A 22,442-nucleotide genomic window follows, 5' to 3' on the forward strand; every position below is an offset into this window, starting at 1 on the left:
GCGAAAAAAGATGCCCAACGGGAAGGGTTCATACTGGGCCATTCGACCCGAGGCCAATCGAGGGCTCACACTGGATAACGTGTACACGGTCTGACGCACACTTTTCAATACTAAACACAACCTCGGTTTAATGTTGGGTCTTTTTTTAAGAGGAAAAAAAAACTGTTCCTTTGCAGCCTGGATGTAAGCCGGTGCCATCCCAATTTGTCCCTCATCAAGTAAGATACGCAAGCCGGAAAAAGCATCAAGTCAAAATGTTTTCCTTATTTTAGTCAGGCCAAAAAAGGGCAAACTACTGCTGTTCAGCTGGTGTAAATCAAACCACTCACAAACGTGTGCAACATTTATTTCGAAACTAATGACATGAATAGATCATCTGTTAATATCGCAAACAAGACATTTATTTACTTTAGTACAAATAGTTATTAGTCATTTACTAGTTACATTTTTTTCCCCCCTTCCCCGGTCCAGCTCCCCCTCAACGCACAACCGGTGGGAACCAGCAGCACCCGCAAGACCAAACGCAAACGTAAACGCAGTACGAAGGTGAGACATTTGAACTTGTTTAACTCGCTGACGAAGTTAGACATCCAATCCGTTTCAAGGAGAGGGTTAGCGGCTAACCTTCATCCCCCCCCCCCCCCCCCCCCCCCCCCCCCCACCGTCCCAGTTTAAATGGATCGGACATCTATGAGTTACAAACCCAATTAAGTAGTTGAGATTTGAAGAGCCATTGAACATCTATTATAAAATGGTCTTTGTTGACACTAGGGGGCGCCCTCACAGGGTCAGGCTTTAAAAGCAAAACTGCCAAAAATGGAGGGGATCCCGAGACGTCCGTCCTGGTCCAACAAAAACTTGTAGGCCAGCAGCAGAAAGAACCACTCCTGGTCTGCTGGCAGAACTGGGACACCGGAACCGACACCCGCTCTACCAGCTTGAACCCGGAAAGGGACGGACCTCAAAGTGGGCTGAAAAGTGCTCCCCTAGCCTGACTTCTGCCTGTTCGAGACCCTGTCTCAATTCAAATAGTTGGGAATCTTTTCCCATTTCTTCTGCATTCAGAAATAATCCCAGCAGAGTTTTAATGTCTGTGTGTTTGTTTCGGGACTGACACACAAAACATTTGATTTAATTTGACGTCTGGTCAACAGCATGTTTCACTTTTCTGTCCATTTTGTGTGTTTTGAAAAAGATTTCAGAAATGATTTCTGTTGACATTTTTTTTCTTAGAAATTGGAAGTAACCTTCTGGGCAACATAACATACCTTCACGGTATGTTATGTTGCCCAGAAGGTTACTTCCAATTTTTGGGTTTTGGAAAGCACTGTAGCTTGTTTGCCAATCAGCAATTTATGACAAATTGTGTGAGAAGCACATGATCTCATTACTACCCATTGGATTATACAAATGCACCGATGTTCCTATTCTTTGTTTTATGAGAATTGACCAATAAATGAGTCCTAGTAGCAAGCAGAGGACAGGGGAGTGGCTTCCGCTGTGGAGTTTCAGTGTGGATTTTCACATTTTTATAAATTAAAATAAAAAATCTGTAATGTAGTGAAGCTGTGATATTCGAGGGATTACTGTAAATCGACTTTAATCCATATATGTATATATTTATGTTGTACAAATGTAGAAATGTAGGGACACCAAGTACAAGGCCAAAAGGAGCTTTGTCATGTGGTGTTGGGGATTACTTGAATGACTTACCCAAGTTGTTTTGCCAACGCAAAATTCCCCGACACCCGAGAAAGCAACGAGGACTTTAGGCCTCCTCTTGATTGCAGTGTGACACACTCAGTGTTACCAAAAAGTGGGCACCCTTTCCAGATTTACCTATTTGTGGGAAACATCACAGTAGGCTTTGTCTCTTCCATGTTTTTCGTTTCCGTGATTCTAAAATCTAAAGGTTCTCCCATTTTTTGCTGACCAGGTAAATATTAACGACTATTCTTTTTGTTTTGGAAATGTCGTGTTTTGTATTCAATACATGCCACTTTCAATGTTTGGAATAAAGTGTGGTCCAAGAAAGCAGGTTGTTGTGTGAACCGTGAATATAGTTTGCAACCCAGAAACACCCTCACCATTGTGCCCACACCAACTTGCATAATCACAATCATTAAAGCATTCAATTCCATTAACCAGGCAGTGCCACGTGGATTGAGTGGTTAGCACTGGGGTCCTGGGTTCAAATCCAAGTCACGTCCACCTGTGTGGAGTTTGCGTGTTATCCCCGGGCCTGCGTGGGTTTCCTCTGGGTACTACGGTTTCCTCCCACATTCCCAAAACATGCACGGTAGGCTGATTGGACACTCTCAATTGCCCCTAGGTAAGAGTGTGAGCATGCATGGTTGTTTGTCTCCTCGTGCCCAATCCTCTCGAAGGGGATTGGACAATCTTCCACTCTGGACTCGTTCAGGGTGAGAGGGGCCGAGCAGGTGTGGTCATACTTATTTCCCCCGGCTCGGTGGCTGTGTGTTGGGGTTTACCCCGGTGGATGAGGGGGTGGCATCCCTCCGTCTTTGGGTGGGAGGACGTACCTGACTGTTGTTTGTGCTTACGGGATCCTCTTATCTCTGAAATGGAAGTCACTGAGGCTGCCATATGTCACCGATTGTGTCCATGACTTTTATGGACAATATCTAGGCCACAGTGCCTAGTGCCACACTAGTGCAAAGTGGTGGCCCGGGGGCCAAATCTGGCCCGCCGAATCAGTTTGAGTGGCCCGGGAAAGTAAATCATGAGTGCCGACTTTCTGTTTTAGGATCAAATTCAAATGAAGAGTATAGATGTATATGTTACATTTCCTGATTTTCTCTTTTAAATTGGTAATTGCTTTTTTCTTTAATCCATATTTTTTTTTCTTTTTTCATTCAAAAATCATTTTGTAAAATCTAAAAATATATTAACTGAATATTCAGGGCTTTAATCAAGTTCATATAATCCATTTATAAAATAAATCTAAAGATATCTAAAATGGTCTGGCCCACATGAAATCGAGTTGCCGTTAAAGCGGCCCACGAACCCACCCTTGATCTAGGCGCACGCGTGGCGATGAGGGGGTCCGGTTGGGTGGCCTCGGTATTGCACCCCTGCTTTTTGAGATGAAGTGGTTCTGTTGGCTCCATCAGGCCGTGATCCCCAACTCTCACTGAATCGATTCGCAACCGAGTGAGAAGCGGTTTGGGATGGGAATCAACCCCTCTAAATCTGAGACCATGGACCTCAATCTGGGCTTCCGTGCGAAAGCTGCTACTCCTTCGGCCTGACTTTGGATAAAACGGAAGTTAAGATGAGGGATTATACATGCAAAGATGATTTTGTCAAATTTGACTTTTATTCAATAAAATACTATGATATGAAACATTAACCATAGAACAGTGACTTCAACACAACTTCACTTTCCTTCAGGCCACAAAAAGGGCTACTAAATAAAACAGCCAGTAAGAACAGGGAGGCCGAGGCTGGGCCAGATCATCTCAGGACTCGAACAGTCTACCAAGAGACGTGATGTGGGGCCAATCACGCGCGAAGGCTGGGTCTGGGGTGGGGAAACACAAACACTAATTGGATTGACTGCACTGACAGGCGCATGCTTACCCAGACTCCACAATGTGTTGAGCGCAGCTATATTTTTGGCATCATCCAGCCATCCACATAAGAAGGCAGGCAAAATTCTGTTGGATGTTAGCGGCATCACCACCTACTCGCAAACACAAACAAACAGAGACACATAAAGGTCAATTACAGTAACCAATACATTAAAAACACTGAATAAATTATTCATTTGTATCTTTGTAAAATGGTGAACTAAGGGACTACGGAGAACCTCCCTAAACTCCGGAAATCCCCCAATACTGTGAATCATCCGAGTTACAAGTTCTGATGAATGATATGTCTTGTGCGACATCAGCGTAGCGATCGATTTGGAATCGATTGCATAGAAAGCCTCTATCCCTTTAATGTTGTTTTTTTTTCACAAGGGAAGTATTATTAAGGCTGATTAAACTTTTGTTTTGAAACAAATATTATCATTCCCAGGGTTTTTCTAAAGGAAGTAGGATTACTAAACAGCACAAGTCTGATCAATAAGCGCAAAAAGCATGGCAATTTGGATGAAACTTTTAATAAGAAACCCAAACACTCGCAGAAGTTTATGGGTTCGTACTCGCTGAAATATCATACATTGGACCGACATTTGCAAATTGCAAAAATGCGAAACATGAATACACATGGTGAAATGACGCACGTGGAAGGACCCAAACACATAGATAAACATACTTTCATTATGCTGTACTTTTTCAATAGTTTGCAAAAACCCAATATTTCAATTATTTTAAAAACACGAAAATGACAGTTTGATTTACCATCATCAAAGTTGATGACCCCGAACAGCTTTCAGTTCAACTGATGTGATAATTAATCCGAAGTTGTTTTAACCTTATTTTTAATTTTTTGACTTTTTCCCCAAATATTACGATAAAACTGCAGTAGCGGTCCGTGCATTTTCTCATAGCGCCTTCAACGAACCAATCCAATTCTCAAAAACGATTTTATGGCTATAAAACTTCTACTGCAGCTACAGCTCCGACACAAAAATCATCAATAATAACCTCATACAAATGAAATAATATTTAGGAATATAGCCATATTTTACTCACCAAAAATCTTTTTTCAACTGTACACAATATCTATTGTGAAGTATGAATGTATTTTATGCTTATTATTATGTCTTTTGGTTTACATAGTGTAGTCACTAGAATAGAATTTTGCATGACCCAGTGGAAACTTCCATCATGACACCTTTTAGTTAAGGGGGTGTCATCTATCACGACATTCCCATTTCTTTGTCTACTTCTTCCCGCCTTAAGTTTGTACCTAGGTCACATGACCCTTTGTTAATAAAACCAGCTCAACTGTTGGAGGGAGGCAGGGATTCGAACTGGTCAGGCAAGGAGATGGACTCATCTCCAAGCGCCGACTGCTCCCGACCCCTCCCTCAGCTGAAGTCTTTGAAAATCTCATCAAGCCGACTCTGCGTGTGCTACCTCTGATCCGAAGTTATTGAATGTATATGGTTCTAAACCTGACATCTATCCTCCTTTCTTTCCTCCTATTCTATTGCCAACGAAGCTAATGCTGAAAGTCAAGCGTATCCTGTTCGACTTAGTGCTGAAAATGTTCGTTTGCCGTTGCGACAGGTTTGCTTGCTTTGGAGGTGTCCGACCTTTTTGCTGATGTCTTGAATAGTCTGTCTGAAAAATGGCTTTGCCAGCAAATCTGCAACCAAATCCATTTGTTTTCCTCCGTCGGCGATTGTGGGCAGAGTTTGCTCACTATGGCTGGCTCACTCTGGCTTTGACCCGCCTACCCTATTACTAGCCAATTATAGTTAGGGGAAAGCGATGACGTTTCCCGATGACTGACAGAAGGCAATGACGTATCCCTACGCCTGCGAGAAGGCCTGGTGTCACCAAATGGATTCTGATTGGTTAAAGCAAGAGTCTTATTGATGCTTGTTTAATGCACTAGGGCCTGCAAAACGGACCGTGAAGGCCTTGAGGCAGATTTCTGACCCTGGCAACAAATAAAGGCTGAAATGTGATTGGTTAAATGCTTCAAAATAAAAACACACATCTGGAAGCAGCGCAACCAGAGCTAAAAGCAATGAAAGGAAGCTAACAGACAATTTGGAATTATTTCATTAGTATTGATGGACAAAATATAATATGATTCAAATATTTCTTAGGCCAGTAGAGAAGGCCTTAAAGGCCCTGACGGCCCGCCACTGGCAAAAAGTAATATGCTTACAGAGACTCGACGTCACCGGTCAGGTGATTCTGAAGACCCCGGTGTCTCCTTTGCTAATATATTCATACGATTTTAAACAACATGCATAACAGAAGTCTAAACATTATTAAGAGTCCAAACTATTGTAGGTGTGTCGAATCTTCCCGAGAGAAAGTTGATGCGGACAACCATGAGAAGGCACGCTTACCAAAACAAAATCCACAGTTCCCAAGAACTTGTTGTTGAACCATAGTCTCGAGAAGTCCAGGTGTGAAGGAGATGTGACCTCCAAAGGTATTTTGGCTAACTTTGGAGCGAGCACTTCTTTTGCAAGAGATGTATTAAAATGCAAAGCGTTCATATATGTAATGTTTAATATACAAAATAAGGCAAAGTTTACATTTATAATAATGATGAACCTAAAATTCCTAATAAGCAGGGCGTTCCTAATAAGCAAAGCGTTCATACATGTAATGTTTAATATACAAAATATGCCAAAGCGTTCTTCATTGCAAGCATATATATATATATATAATGATTATATTACAAGCAAATATATAATAAGGATAAACCTAACAATTACTGTCAGGTACACGGTGAGCATTGAACAAGGTCGAACACAAGTAAGCACACCAAGACAGATGAGTGAGATTTTGACGCTTCTGCAGAAGGAGAACACCGTGAGCAAACAGACAGAGAGAGAGAGTGGCATGAAGGATGATGGATGAAGGCTGTGACACAGATGAAGGTTGTGACACGTATTGAAAGCTATGACACATCTTGAAACATTCTGTTAGGTTTATCATTATTATAAATTTGCTTGAAATATAATCATTATATTCTGTTAGGTTTATCATTATTATAAATTTGCTTGAAATATAATCATTATATATATTTGCTTGTAATGAAGAATGCTTTGCTTATTTTGGATATTAAACATTACATATGTGAACACTTTGCTTATTTTGGATATTAAACATTACATACATGAACGCTTTGCTTATTAGGAATGTTAGGTTCATCATTATTATAAATGTGACATTAATTCAAGGCACTTATTGGTGAACCTATCACATCCTTTTTGTTTAATATTCAAAAAGGTTATTGACTCAAGGTAATTTCACAATCACGAAAAGAGCCGTTTTGTGCTCACAGACTTAACGTCGACAAAAGTTGAAGCCCGGAAAATCAAAAAGCTTTCGGTTTACTTTACATAAAAATAAGCAACAAAATAACTTTAATCTCATGATATTACGATTTGATTCTTGTTATCGTACAATCTCTGATTTCATATTTCAATTTTAACCTTGCAATAGTTCGATTTTGATATCATAATATTGACATTTCCAACTCTTGGATTATTACAATGTGTGACTTCTTGTAATTTCCCGCTGCACGCTGGTTGGGAAATACTATGTGAGTCCATAGTGCTCGTATGCCCTGTAGAGATAACGGTCTCGCAAGATGAACGGATGAATTTAATCAAAGTGGTTACCTGGTAAACCAGCCACAGGTTCCCGCGCGGATCCAGCAAAGAGTAAAGGTTGTATTGTGGGGGTGGTAAGTTGTGCAGACCACAGTACAACTCCAGCAGGCTGACAGCAGAAGTGATCTGATCACGCTGGAGTTGCGGCAGGCCGGTGTAGGAGATCTTCATGCCAGGAAAGAGCGGGGTCACAGGATGGTTGCTGTATACTGTACAGAAATAGAACTACACTCAAACCAAAAGTACTGAAGAGATAGTTTGTCGGATTGTTGACCTGGGCCTGAAATAGGACGAAAACTCCACTGCGGAGAAGGTGGATTGGTGGAATCCACACCTTCTCTGATGTGCCCGCCAATGGTAGTGCCATAGTTGCCTCCCACCGCACCTGCTCCGATGGGCTCCATCTCCTCCCGCTGCAGTGTTTTCGCTGTTAAGCTTGGCGAAGGGTTGTAAAGTGCCTGAAAAGCCCACTCGACTTTCACGATAAAAGAATTTTGCTGCATCCGCTTCTTTTTAGCACAACGTTTCTCATGTTGACCACACCCTATGGACTCTGATAATCATGGAATTTACACACATTCTTCATCTTTTCTGAATAGATCTCTCTATTCCAACAAGATTTGACTTACTTGGCCAACATTGGCTTTTGGAATCTGAGCCTCTTTTCTGTAATTGGGCTTGGGCCAGTTCACCCATCGGTTCTTGCCCCACAGCCTCATTCCTGTGGTGCGAAGACAACAGTCAGAAACTTCACAAGTAATACATCTTCATTCTTATCACTGCAATTACAGCAGAGTTGTGAGGTCAAAATAAAATAAATACTAAGTAACCACGATCACGACATAGTATTTTGAAATCAAAGTGGTTTCTCGTAATTTCCCGCGGCACACTTGAGCATCGCTCACGGCACACCATGGTTGGCAAACACTGTCTTAGACGGGCAGAGAGCTTTAGAATAGACAATACTATACGCATCCCGGCTTCCACCACTCCTACCTGCTGCCCTCGGGGAGGCGCTACAGAGCTGGAACTGACAGGACTAACAGACTCAAGGACAGTTTTCTTCCCAAGAGCTGTCACCATACTCAACTCAAGGTCTGCACCTAAAACCTAATCCAGACTTATTACTTCTACTCATACATATTATGTTGACCACTTATTTTTGTATTACTATTTCGTGATTATTTATTTATCATTACAATTAATCATTACTGGACTTCAGACTGAACAAGCCCGATCCGCTCTGCTGACCTCACTTGGACTACATATTTATTGATGATTCATTTGTCCGTCTGTTGTTATTTGTGCACTATGTGGCAAAAGCTTTAAATCTCACTATACTTGTATAATGACAATCAAAGCATTCAATTCAAGAAGTTGTCACAAAACGAGATTCAAGATTTAGCGTCACTAAAGTAGGACATCTACTTCAAATTAAAAACGATATTGGGATTGACGAAAACTTAGTTGTAGCTCCAAATGTATTTTTAGAACAAAGTTGAATTAGCATTTTAAACTTTTCAAAGTATTCTAATCGCAACTAGTGATGAGCCCATTACCAATCAAATCCCTGCGAGCAAATGCAGCCTCCTTGTGTGTCGGATACAGAAGTAAGGCAAAACCCTGGTTTTTGTCAGTGCCGCTTGGAGGCACGATGACATCCTGCAGGCCATCTGTTACCTAAAAGGAAAGCTAGAATGAGCGAACAGTGCTGTCTGTGTTTATTCAAATAAACTCTTGTGTGTACCTTTGTGACCTCCTCCATAATCTCCGCCTTACTTTTGTGGGTGGGAATGTTCTCAAGTAAGAGGTGGCAATTATTCCGAGAAGGGTACACGGCAAGAAACTTCCCTGGAGCAACTTTGCGATGGTGAAGCATCCGAACAGCTCGGAGTGCCTCCTCCCTATTCCACAGTCGGCATTATGAATGAGCTCCAAAAGTTGCTCCTCCACAGAAAACAAAGCTGCAGCTTGATTTCAAATTTCAGCTTACTTTTTGGTGTACAGGACAAAGGCATAGCCACGGTTGTCTCCATTCAACTGCATCATCAGCCTCAGCTCGTAGATGGTTCCAGCTGTGTTGAAGAGGGGGACCAGCTCATCTTCAAACATGTCTCTGGGAATGCATCCCACAAATACCTCACACTCAATCCCAGGAGCCGGACCTTCCCATTCTGCAAGTTAAGAATTTAGTCATGAGTAACTTACCGACCGTCTGATTTTCACCTCCATATTCATGGTTTTATTAGGGAGTACAAATGTGTTACTTTTGAAGAATATGACATATTTTACTCATTCTTTTTAGTATAGCTGTTTAAGGAATTGGAGTCACGTAAAATATTTATAGTCTAACAGTTTGAAGGGAAAATCTTAAGAAAATCATCACAAGGTATTTCTGAGGTACTGTATGAATCAAAAGCACATAAGCCAATTACACTCACCAGCTGGTGGCCCGCCATACTTCCTCTGTTTTTTGTTTTTGGAAATTGAAGTCTTGTACTTTTCTGTAAGCATCACTGGATGGTGCACCCCTGAAGATGAAGCCATCTGTCTTGTCAGGTCCTGGTGGCTCCCTGGAAGACCAAGATTTTTGCAATATACAAATACAGTGCTACCTCAACATTCGAGTGCCCCGACATACGAGCAATTCGAGATACGAGTATAATTTCGGGCAGATATTTATCATGAGATACGAGACAAATTTTCTAAATATGAGCATACAGTGGACGTGAGGGGCTGCTCATAAGAACATCATCTAGCACTGGGCGGAGCGTTGTAAATTAATTAATTAATTAAAATGTTGCCACTGAACAAAGTTAAACCGGTAGGTCTGAATTCAAGCAAAAGTGGATTTGGCACACAAACTAGAATGTCTCGGTCGGTATACGACTCAAACAATAGCGTATAAAAGTTAAAATACAGGTATAACCTTTCATTTAGACTAATGTAGAGTGAAAAAAAGTTATTTTTTGATTCCAGAACGGGTTTTACATTTCAGTCAAGTGACTATGGTTATGCTAACGCGCTAACGGTTTGCTAACAGTTAGCAAAGCGTTTTTAGTTTTTAAACGATGTTTATCAAGACTCACAAAACACTTACCATTGGTCTGTTCCGCCATTAGATCGCACTTCTTTCTTTTACAATCTGAAATTAATTTCTACTCTAGCAAGGAAGCCGTTTAATTTTCCATGAACAAAAAAAGAAGACCCTCAGTGCTGTTGACCAATCAAATGGTTGATTTGACTGACATAAATGTGGGCGAATCAGAACAAGCGGTGCTGCAGCCTATCCCAACCAGCTAATTGAACTGAAGCGGTAGCCAATCGCAGGGCACAGTTAGACATAGCTAGAGGCAATTTAGTGTTCAACCAGCCTACCATGCATATTCCGGGGATAAGTGAGGAAACACACACAAGACCATCATAACTGTGAGGCCGATGCACTAAAACGGCGGTGTCAAACATACGACCCGCGGGCCGGATCCGGCCCGCCTAGTGGTTTGGTACGGCCCGGAGAAGGAAGCTGCATTGTATAAAAAAATATGAATTTTCTTTGAAATTTGTAGTCTTGTATTATCCGCTAGGGGACGCAGTGGTTTAGTACGTGCAGACAACATGAAAGCAACACATACTTTATTTATGTTATGTTATTCTCTTGTTCATAATGTATTGTTCATAATGTAAAAGGAAAATTCAGTTAATAAACATTTTGATAATTTACTCATTCTTTGCACTAATTATTAGTATTAGTGACTAATACAAAGGAAAAAAGTCGGCTTATTGTTAGTTCAATGTAATTTTGCAATGAGTTTACCAGTCTGGCCCGCTTGATCTCAAATTAAGCTGTATTCGGCCCGCAGACCAAAGGGAGTTTGACACCCCTGCACTAAAACCCCTTCCAGCGGTCCACCCCTTCATATTTCAATTTTTTAAAATGTTGCCTCAATCAAAATATTTATTTTCAATAAAAAAAGCCACAACAATAAAAATAAATAAAAAAATCAATCAAAAAGGGTTTAAATGCAAACATATTATTGAGACAAAAATGCACTTGAGCACATTTTTTTAAATTGAAAATGACTAAAATAATTTTCAGAACCAGGAAATTTGACAGTGAGGCAATTCTTCCAAGATTTTCCAAGTTCCCAACATTCAAAATTCTTCCAAAATGTGCTGTTGACCAGACGTCAAATGAAATCAAATGTTCAAGTCTTGTGTGTCAACCAATAAAAAAAAAAAAAACTGCTGCTAATACTTCTGACTGCAGAAGAAATGGGAAAAGATTGCCACCTATTTGAATTGAGACAGGGTCTCGGACAAGCTAATGTCAGGCTAAGTGGAGCACTTTTCAGAAGTTTCAGCCCTCTTTGAGGTCCATCCGTCTCCGGGTTCAGGCTGGTTGAGGGAGTAGTCGGTTCCGGAGTCTCAGTTCTGCCAGTAGACCAGGAGTGACCACCTAGTGTCAACGTAGGCCCTTTTATGATAAACGTCCAATGACATGGCTCTTCAAATCTCAAGCCCTTAATTGGGTTTGTCACTCCTCAATGTCCGATCCATTTGTGAATGAAGGATGTCTACCAACGTCAGCAAGTTAAACAAACGTTTGGGGAGAGAAGTTTCATGCGCACCATGTGAATGGAGTCAATCTGTGAAAAAGACAAACATCATCAACAATGAAAATGGAACCAAAGAAAGGGGAGAAAAAAAGGATGACAAAAATGAAATCAGGTTATTAAGTCATTTAAGTCACAATAGAAGTCAAATGTAGTACATATTACTATTGTAAAAACAGTTTATCATATATGTAATATTTTGAGAATAGTCGCACGTTGAAGTAATATCACAAGATTAACATTGTGATACTAAAATAAAGCCATTGTACTGCATAATATGACAAAATTATTCGAAATGAATAGGAATTACTGAACTGACTTCTTGACTTCCGTTTGAATCCGTTTTTTTCCTCAATAAGTGTTTTTTTTCAATACTGATTCCGATGCAAAATGTAATGTAACTAGTAAATGACTAATAACTATTTCTACTAAAGTAAAAAAAAATGCTAAAAACTTAACCCACTCAACAGCAAATCCCCTGATACCATGTCAGTCTAGTTTATTAATTACCTACTAATATTTTATGCTTAATTGAGCTCAATTAAATGCTTTTCATTGTCGTTTTACAAGTATAAAGAGATTTAAAACTTCACTACAAAGTGCACAAATACAACAACAAAGACAAATAAATAATACATATTTTTTAAATCAACAAATAAGTAATAAATCATTTTTTAAAAAATCAAGAAATAAGTAATAAATAACTAAGTAGTCCAAGTAATATCAGCAGTGTATTGTGTCCATTACTAGGGAGAGAGCAGTACTGATAGGCTCCAGCACCCCCGCGTGTTACGATCGCCGCCGCGTAGTGCGAAGCGATCGGAGGGGAAGTTGAACCCAGATGCAGAGTCGCCGAAGGAATGGAAAGGTGAGGCAGATCTGTAGCTCTTGTAGGTTGATTTAATAAACGGGGTAACATAACTTAAACAACTTGGCTTGTCCACTCATTACAAACGAAAGTACATGCGGCGTGGCGTCAAATGGAAACAGCAATTACTACCAGGATTAACAGGAAACGAAACCAGAACTTAACCAGTACTACACCAGACGATCCAACGGCGTCCACAGAAAATCACAATGCTTAAATACCAAAAATAATCTAATCTCGTAATTAGTCACAGCTGATAATTATCGTGACGTCATGTCAGGAGAGGCAATCCAGCGACTCCTGACAGTACACCCCCTCTAAGGGACGGATTGTAGACGTCCCAAGGTCAATTACAACATGAAAAACGGGAACAAGCAGGGAGGGTGGGTGGGAGATCTAGAATTTTCCGGTGGTCTTCCTTACCAACCCAAGAACAGACGGAGAGGTCGCTCCGGCGGGCGTCCGCGCCAGCCAGAAACGAGACAAGTCAGTGGCAGGTCTGGCGGCCGTCCGTGCCGGTCAGAAACAAGACGGGGCAGAGGCAAGTCTGGCGGGCGTCCGTGTCGGTCAGAAACAAGACGAGGCTGTGGTCGATCCGGTGGGCGTCCGCGCCGGCCAGAAACGAGACGAGTCAGTGGCAGGTCTGGCGGGCGTCCGCGCCGGCCAGAAACGAGACGAGGCTGAGGTCGATCCGGCGGGCGTCCGCGCCGGCCAGAAACGAGACGAGGCTGTGGTCGATCCGGCGGGCGTCCGCGTCGGCCGGAAATGAGACGAGGCTGAGGTCGATCCGGCGGGCGTCCGCGCCGGCCAGAAACGAGACGAGGCTGTGGTCGATCCGGCGGGCGTCCGCGCCGGCCAGAAACGAGACGAGGCAGTGGTCGATCCGGTGAGCGTCCGCGCCGGCCAGAAACGAGACGAGTCAGTGGCAGGTCTGGCGGGCGTCCGCGCCGGCCAGAAACGAGACGAGGCTGAGGTCGATCCGGCGGGCGTCCGCGCCGGCCAGAAACGAGACGAGGCTGAGGTCGGTCCGGCAGGCATCCCAGCTGGTCCCTTAAGTCTTTGCCAAACTGCCTGCCTTCAGGAAATATTAGAAGTTTAGTACGGTCGGGCACCTTACCCTGTTTGCTCGGGGGGTGGACAACCCTCCTCTCCCAGGAACCCGGATCATTGCGTCTCTGGACGTCGCCGGCCCCGTCCTCCAGGGGCACCGGTGAATTGCCACTCTCGACGTCGCCGGCTTCTTCATCCAGGGACTCCGGCGAATTACCACTCTTGACCTCGCCAGCCCCTCCTTCCAGGGACTCCGGCGAATTGGCACTCTCGACGTCGCCAGCCCCTTCCTCCAGGGACTCCGGCGAATTGCCTCTCTCGACGTCACCGGCTTCTTCCTCCAGGGGCACCGGTGAATTTGCACTCTCGACATCGCCAGCCCCTTCCTCCAGGGACTCCGGCGAATTGCCTCTCTCGATGTCGCCAGTCCCATCTTCCAGGGACTCCGGCGAAATACCACTCTCGACGTCGCCGGCCCCGTCTTCATCGAGCGCCGGAGCATCGTCGCCACTTCTGGGCGGGCAGGCGCTGGACGGGCAGGCGCTTGGGAGAGCGGTGCTTGGGAGAGCGGTGCTTGGGAGAGCGGTGCTTGGGAGAGCGGTGCTAGGGAGGGCGGTGCTTGGGAGGGCGGTGCTTGGGAGAGCGGTGCTAGAATGGCCGTCCGTCACCAGAAACCTGATCCGTGGCTTCGGTACGGGTGCGACCGGCGACCCCAAAGGCAACGGGAGTAATTTGCGTGGCCTTGGCACAGGAGCTTGGGGCACTTGAAACGGCGCGCTGGGCCGAGTAACTTCGGCCACTTGGACAGGCGTGGTCGGCCGAGTGACTTCGGGCACTTGGAACGGGGAGGGCTGCATAGTCCTTAGGAGCTGCTGGTACAGCGGGGTCGGCCGAGTAACTTCGGGCACTTGGAAAAGCGTGGTCGGCCGAGTGACTTCGGCCACTTGGAACGGGGAGGGCTGCATAGTCCTTAGGAGCTGCTGGTACAGCGGGGTCGGCCGAGTAACTTCGGGCACTTGGAAAGGCGGGGTCGGCCGAGTAACTTCGGGCACTTGGAAAGGCGTGGTCGGCCGAGTAACTTCGGGCACTTGGAAGGACGTGGGCGGGCGCGTAACTTGAACAGTGGTTAGTGTGTCCAGGCATTGCTTTCGCTTCGCTCTACGGCGTGGCGCTCGGCGCCTCCTCTGGGAGGATTGCACAGCACCCCCGCCATCACGTCGTGCCCCATAATTGGTGGTTAGCCCACTCTGTATTTGCTGGTCGGGGTATTTGTAATAGGAATTATCGGGGGAACAATCGGGATAATCCTCCTCCAGTGGAAGGTCTCGGGGTCCGAATTGGTCAAAGAATTCATCATCGGATTCCGAAACGCCAGCAAAAAAATCAATTTCCTCAATGATGTCCTCCTCACCAGAATCTTCAGGCTCCCTCCATGGTGAATCAATTCCTCTGGGCATAGGCATAAGATAACTTGGGGGCTCTCTGGTGGTTGTACGCACCTGGGCATCATGATGAAACGGTAAAGGCTTCCCAGGGCGACGTGCATAGCAGTGGTGGGGCGTATGAGTACGCTGCGGCTCTAACTTTTCTACCAGCTGTGGCTCATCTCTAGAAATGATGTGCCTGAGAGCCCCGCACCACGGTGTGTCCATTACAAAATTCCTAAACGATTCTGAGGGGTTTCTTATACATTCCAAGCAGTCCGGTGTCTTCGAGGTGGATGGTTTGCGGCGTCGCCGAGTGCGTCGCCGCGAGCGTGGGTGGCGCTCCGCTGGGTCCATAATGGTTGGATCGTGCTGTTACAATCGCCGCCGCGTAGTGCGAAGCGATCGGAGGGGAAGTTGAACCCAGATGCAGAGTCGCCGAAGGAATGGAAAGGTGAGGCAGATCTGTAGCTCTTGTAGGTTGATTTAATAAACGGGGTAACATAACTTAAACAACTTGGCTTGTCCACTCATTACAAACGAAAGTACATGCGGCGTGGCGTCAAATGGAAACAGCAATTACTACCAGGATTAACAGGAAACGAAACCAGAACTTAACCAGTACTACACCAGACGATCCAACGGCGTCCACAGAAAATCACAATGCTTAAATACCAAAAATAATCTAATCTCGTAATTAGTCACAGCTGATAATTATCGTGACGTCATGTCAGGAGAGGCAATCCAGCGACTCCTGACACCGCGACTCTAAAGAGGATAAAGCAGTTCAGAAAATGAGATGAGATTTTTGTATTTTCCTTCCTCTTTCAGGCCTGACCAATAAGTAAGGGGAATTCGGGTATAATGGGCAGACCTACAGATCCTTCTGAGTGTAATTATCTTTGTTTCTTTGTTTTCAAAGGAATGATTTCATAAAATAAGCCTCAAGGAGGTTTTACGAAAGCTCTGCACAAATATTATTAGCAAATCATCATTTATGATACATTGGCTAGGTTTAGTACAAGCCTTGCCTGAAATTGTATGTATTCTTCCTTTACATAGTCGCCATCATTTCGTTTCTTGCCACCAATGAAGAACGCTTTGTTTATCCTCATTCAAGACGAGATTTGCCGAGGCGTCTTGAAGTCCTTGCCCCTTGTGTTTCGGCTCATAGGATGAGATTGATAAAGTGTTTTAAAAATTCTGACGTCTCAATTGTTTAATCCACCCCCTCAACTTCAGAGTTTAACGTCCATGTAATCAGGGCCTACCGAATGTAATCAAAATGGGAAAAAAAAGCCAGAACGCCTTTGGGGATTTGCCACAAGCGGTTTTCAACATCTGTCTATAGCAACCTTCCGTGAGCCAAAAACCTGTCGCAGAAGATCCTCCCGATGTCCTTACGGTGCGTCCTCAAGAAGTCAAGATGATGTAATGTCTCTTGAATCTGATGAAGAGTGCGTACGCACAAATTCTCAACATCCACCATCAAGCAATATTTGTGTCTTGCAGGTTTCCTGAAATATATTGGTCCTGAGCAGCAGGAGTCAGAGTCTCCCCATTTAAAAGAGGAGGAGCCAGATCCCCCTCAACAGCGAGAGAGAGAAGAGCAGCAACTTCCAATCAAAAGGGAGTAAGGGCTGGCATCCGTTAAAGAGGTGGGAAATATCAGCAGGTCAACTGGTGAGCCCTTGAAAAGTCAAACTGTCTGAATGAGAGGAGGAGCAGCCTCCGAACGGGAGGGGCAATTTCCTCACTCCCCCATCAGATAATGAGGACGCCACGTCTTTCTCTCTCCTTGCATTGATCATGATGATGGTCACAAACAAAGTTCCCAGTGTAAAAAAATCCTGCAAATGCTCCTTGTGGGGGAAAACAATAGGTACTAAAAATAATTGGGAAAATCATGAGTAACCACAGTGGAGAGAAATCCTTTTGCTGCACAGAATGTGGTCGAAGATTTGCTCATACGAGACTTAAACGTACCGGCACTGGGAAGAACTATTTACATGCTCAGTTTGTGGCCGCATGTTCAAAAAATAGACACGCAAGGACCCACAAAAGAGAAAAACCTTTTTCCTGCTCAGGTTTTGGTACAGCATTCACAAAGAAGGGAAACCTAAATATTCAGACAAGATCCCACACTGGTGTAAAACCGTTTTATTGCTCAGTTTGTGGTAAAAACAATTCTTCAAAGCATTGCTAAAAATTACACACAACAATCCAAACTGGTGAAAAAAAAACCTTTTTCCTGCTTAGCTTGTGGTCAAACATTCAGACATAGGATAACCTTCAATATTCACACAAGAAGAACAAACTGGCGAAAAAGCTTTTTCCCTGCTCTAATTGTGGCCAAAGGTTCACTCAGAAGGAGAAAGTTAAGAGACGTTTGTGTGAAAAGTAGTGGATTATAATGGCTTTTTACCTCGATAATCATCCATTTCTTTTCTAATCATAATAACATTTTTTGTCATATTGCGAAGGCCTTCTTGTTATTCAATTTAATCCCTCTATAAATATTTTATGTATTATTATTATAACATTTTATGTCATTTTATTGTTCCTCACAGCTAGATTTGTTTATAACCAAATAGGATGGGACTTTATTAATCAAACTGGTTGAAAACCTGGCCTACCTGTGTGAGTTGCTATCCTTGGTTAGATTTCTCATGAGCCAATGAGCCACTGTATAACCTACCTTGCCTCGGATTAATTAAATTTATATGTCAAGGAGGGTTAGCACTGAACAAAACAGAGTTCAGTAAATGTTAGCGAGAGCCTTTGAGAATTGACGTAATTCATGTTGACATTGTGAGAAAGTACTGCGAGCAAGTACATCACCTCATTGAGCATTATTAATGTCATCAATTTCTTCATGTTTGACTCCTGGCTAGCTTGGTTATCTGTTTTTATTCCTGATACACAATTGGGAATACATCACTTTGATAATATTAACCCACGAATCCAAATTGGATTAACATGGGCCCTTTCTCCATTAGACAGGGCTAGGGTCGCAATGGATAACGCGTCTGACTACGAATCAGGAGATTCCAGTTCCGACTCCTGGCTAGCTCGGTTTTCTGTTTTTATTCCTAAAACACAATTGGGAATACATCATTTTGATTATTTTCACCCGCAAAGTTTGGATTACCATGGGCCTGTTGACCAACAGACAGGGCTAGTGGCGCAATGGACAATGCGTCTGACTACGAAATCAGGAGATTCCAGGTTCGACACCTGGCTAGCTCGGTTTTCTGTTTTTATTCCTGATACACAATTGGCAATATGTCACTTTGGTTATATTAACTTACGACAATTGGATTACCATGGGCCCTCTCTCCAATTGACAGGGCTAGTGGCGCAATGGACAACGCGTCTGACTATGAATCAGGAAATTCCATGTTCGACTCCTGGCTAGCTCGGTTTTGTGTTTTTATTCCTGATACACAATTGGGAATACAGCACTTTGATACTATTAACCCACAACATTTGGATTACCATGGGCCATTTCTCCAACAGACAGGGCTAGTGGCGCAATATATGATGCGTCTGACTACGAATCAGGAGATTCCAGGTTCGACTCCTGGCTAGCTCGGATTTCTGTTTTTATTCCTGAAACACAATTGGGAATACATCATTTTGATTATTTTCACCTGCAAAGTTTGGATTACCATGGGCCTATTGACCAATAGACAGGGCTAGTGGCGCAATGGACAACGCATCTGACTACGAATCAGGAGATTCCAGGTTCGACTCCTGGCTGGCTCGGTTTTCTGTTTTTATTCCTGATACACAATTGGCAATACGTCACTTTGGTAATATTAATTTACGACAATTGGATTACCATGGGCCCTTTCTCCCATAGACAGGGCTAGTGGGGCAATGGATAACGCGTCTGACTACGAATTAGGAGATTCCAGGTTCGACTTCTGGCTGGCTCGGTTTTCTGTTTTTATTCCTGAAACACAATTGGGAATACAGCACTTTGATAATATTAACCCACAACATTTGGATTACCATGGGCCATTTCTCCAACAGACAGGGCTAGTGGCGCAATGGATAATGCGTCTGACTACGAAATCAGGAGATTCCAGGTTCGAGTCCTGGCTAGCTCAGTTTTCTGTTTTTATTCCTGAAACACAATTGGGAATACATCATTTTGATTATTTTCACCCGCAAAGTTTGGATTACCATGGGCCTGTTGACCAATAGACAGGGCTAGTGGCGCAATGGACAACGCGTCTGACTACGAATCAGGAGATTCCAGGTTCGACTCCTGGCTGGCTTGGTTTTCTGTTTTTATTCCTGATACACAATTGGCAATACGTCACTTTGGTAATATTAATTTACGACAATTGGATTACCATGGGCCCTTTCTCCCATAGACAGGGCTAGAGGGGCAATGGATAACGCGTCTGACTACGAATTAGGAGATTCCAGGTTCGACTTCTGGCTAGCTCGGTTTTCTGTTTTTATTCCTGAAACACAATTGGGAATACATCATTTTGATTATTTTCACCCGCAAAGTTTGGATTACCATGGGCCTGTAGACCAATAGACAGGGCTAGTGGCGCAATGGACAACGCGTCTGACGACTTATCAGGAGATTCCAGGTTCGACTCCTGGCTGGCTCGGTTTTCTGTTTTTATTCCTGATACACAATTGGCAATACGTCACTTTGGTAATATTGACTTACGACAATTGGATTACCATGGGCCCTTTCACCCATAGGCAGGGCTAGTGGCGCAATAGATAACGCGTCTGACTACGAAACAGGAGATTCCAGGTTCGACTCCTGGCTAGCTAAAATTTCTGTTTTTATTCCTGATACACAATTGGCAATACACCAACACACCAAACTTTCACAATAAAAGAATGCTGTAGTATCGATATCTTTTTAGCACAAAATTGACAGCACCCTTCCGAATCTGTTGATCATTAGAATGGAATTTATAGATGTTTTTTTTTCTTATTTAGGAAATGTTTCTTTCTAATTCCATTGATTAAGATTTGACTTACTTTGGAATCCTTGTCTCGTTGAATTTGAGCTTTATTTTTGCTTGTTTAGACTTGTACCAGTCCACCCAGTGGGTCTAGCCCCATAGTTTCGTTCCTATGGTACGAAGACAATAGTCAGGATCCTCACAAGTACTACATTTTATCCTTACAAAAATAACTTACTCCCTTACAAACTGAATTATGAAAATTACGGTATATTTTTGGGATTAATATGGTGACATGTTGGAGTAAGTGTGCTTTATGAATTAAGCAACTCAAGCCACCATGCATCTTTGTTTTAACATTGAAGAATGCTTTCAAAGGCATCTGGCTTTGTCAACTTTCCCTCAGGGGCAAATTTCAGACTTTGCATTTTAAAGACGAGAGATGTGATAATTATCATTATCGACTGATCAGAAAATTCCTTCTCATATCGCCCAACTCTAGTCATTACTATTGTGCGTGAGTGGTTTTTCCAATTAGATTGATGGTCGTTTTCAATTTGGAAATGTTTTGGATAGGATAACTTTGTGTTACGATCGCGTCGCGTAGTGTGACACGATCGGGGGGGATAGTGAACCCAGGTGCAGAGTCGCCGAAGCAAATGGATAAGGGAAAGGCAGATATGTTGCACTTGTAGCTTGATTTAATAAACGGGGTAACATAACATAAACAACTTAGCTTGATCACTTATTACAAACGAAAAGAAACCTGCAGCGTGGCGTGGCGTCAATGTGAACAGCATGACTACGAGGAAACACAGGGAATGAGAACAGAACGATCCGACAGCGTTCACAGAAAACCATAATGCTTAAATAGCAAAATTAACCTAATCACGTAATTAGCCACAGCTGATAATAATCGTGACATCATGCCAGGAGGGGCAATCCAGCCACTCCTGACACTTTGTTCATCCCGTATTCGGGAAATGTCATCGTGACAGTCGCAAGAGGGTGAGAATGCAGATACAGGAAAGGCACAATTATAAGTTAGACAGTACAGTCGCAAAGGCCGCAGAACAACAAAGCACAAAGTATAAAGCCAATCGAAATGATTGAGATCATTGAGATGTTAAAGCAGCAGCCGGCGGCCACGGTAGCTTTGTCCACTCTTGTTCGTTTTGTGATTTGCGGCTTTTATGTTTTAATGATTTGATGATTCCATTTACTTTGATTTGCTTTGTACTTTGTGCTTTTGCTTTGCTGTTCTGTGGGGTTCCAGTTTTTGTCCGACTTTACAATGTCTTTTTGAGTCCGATTCGGTTACCGCAACCAAATGGCGCTGTTTAAGCGGCAGCCGGCGGCCACGGTAGCTTTGTCCACTCTTGTTCGTTTTGTGTTTTGCGGCTTTTATGTTTTAATGATTTGATGATTTTAATGATTGATGCTGTTTATTCTGTCTAATCACCCTCTTGCTACCTGCCACAATGTAATTTCCCGAATACGGGATGAATAAAGTTATCCAATCCAATCCAATCCAATCCAAAAACACAAAACGAGCAAGAGTGGATGGAGCTACGGCCATTATCCCCAAAATTATTGTTACAGAACTACATAAACTTAAATATCATCCCATTTTCTGAACCGCTTTATTCTCACGAGGGTCGCACTGTCCGAGTGCTGGACAGTGGACCCTATCCCAGCTGGCAGAAACATACCTTCTTCAGAAAACGTCGCGACGTGACCCATTAAGTTGCGCAGAAGTTAACATATTGTGTGATATCAAATTAGAATGATATCAAACGTAAAATGAAACCTTACTTATAATTCTTGCATCCCAGAAGGGGTGGTCAATTTAAGATAGGATTCCATCGGCTGGAATCGAAACCGCGCCTGCCCGCACAAAAGTCAGGCGAGTGAATCTCTACACCACTGTTGTCAAAGTGCTGGCGCGGGGGCCAAATCTGGCCCGCCGCCTCATTTTGTGCGGGCCGAGAAAAAATCATGAGTGTCGACTTTCTGTTTTAGGATCAAATTTGAATGACTATAAATGATGTACATTACATTTCCTGATTTTCCCCTAAGATATTTTCCGTTTTCCACTTTAATATTGAGCATCATTAAAAAAAATCATATTGTTTCCATTTCAAATGAAAAACATGATTAAAAGAAAAAAAAGCTCAAATAAACATTGCTTTGGATCATAAAAAAACGGACTATTCAGGGCTTTTGATCCATTTCTCTGAATCCAATTTAAAAGAACAAAATTTA

At 43.2% G+C, this 22,442-nt stretch overlaps 1 protein-coding gene, 1 long non-coding RNA gene and 3 other non-coding genes across 5 annotated transcripts; 4 read left to right on the forward strand and 1 right to left on the reverse strand.

Moving 5' to 3' along the window:
- On the forward strand, positions 1 to 574 carry LOC144181126 (uncharacterized). The gene is made up of 3 exons (XR_013324618.1): positions 1 to 88; positions 177 to 218; positions 472 to 574. It is a non-coding gene; the product is annotated as an uncharacterized LOC144181126 (long non-coding RNA).
- Positions 575 to 3,318: 2,744 nt separating this feature from the next.
- Positions 3,319 to 10,615, reverse strand: LOC144181108 (putative RNA-binding protein 46). Its single transcript, XM_077709409.1, has 10 exons — positions 10,380 to 10,615; positions 9,721 to 9,852; positions 9,273 to 9,453; positions 9,027 to 9,183; positions 8,839 to 8,959; positions 7,909 to 8,000; positions 7,554 to 7,737; positions 7,289 to 7,488; positions 3,604 to 3,706; positions 3,319 to 3,544 (listed from the first exon to the last, which is right to left on the reverse strand). Exons 1-10 carry the CDS (start codon positions 10,396 to 10,398, stop codon positions 3,483 to 3,485), a joined length of 1,251 nt encoding a protein of 416 aa, XP_077565535.1. The 5' UTR covers positions 10,399 to 10,615; the 3' UTR covers positions 3,319 to 3,482.
- Positions 10,616 to 18,929: 8,314 nt separating this feature from the next.
- trnar-acg (transfer RNA arginine (anticodon ACG)) lies at positions 18,930 to 19,002 on the forward strand. Its single transcript has one exon. It is a non-coding gene; the product is annotated as a tRNA-Arg (tRNA).
- A 273-nt stretch (positions 19,003 to 19,275) lies between these two features.
- trnar-acg (transfer RNA arginine (anticodon ACG)) lies at positions 19,276 to 19,349 on the forward strand. The gene has a single exon. It is a non-coding gene; the product is annotated as a tRNA-Arg (tRNA).
- A 100-nt stretch (positions 19,350 to 19,449) lies between these two features.
- trnar-acg (transfer RNA arginine (anticodon ACG)) lies at positions 19,450 to 19,522 on the forward strand. Its single transcript has one exon. It is a non-coding gene; the product is annotated as a tRNA-Arg (tRNA).
- Positions 19,523 to 22,442: the final 2,920 nt, after the last annotated feature.

The sequence above is a fragment of the Stigmatopora nigra genome, chromosome 23, assembly GCF_051989575.1.
Source record: "Stigmatopora nigra isolate UIUO_SnigA chromosome 23, RoL_Snig_1.1, whole genome shotgun sequence".
NCBI lineage: Eukaryota > Metazoa > Chordata > Actinopteri > Syngnathiformes > Syngnathidae > Stigmatopora > Stigmatopora nigra.

Coding starts and splice junctions, on each gene's coding strand:
- LOC144181108 (XM_077709409.1), bottom strand. Junction 8,001..8,838: donor TGCTCGCAGGGATTTGATTG/GTAATGGGCTCA, acceptor TTCGCACCACAG/GAATGAGGCTGTGGGGCAAG. Junction 3,707..7,288: donor ACCTGTGGCTGGTTTACCAG/GTAACCACTTTG, acceptor GTTTGCGAGTAG/GTGGTGATGCCGCTAACATC.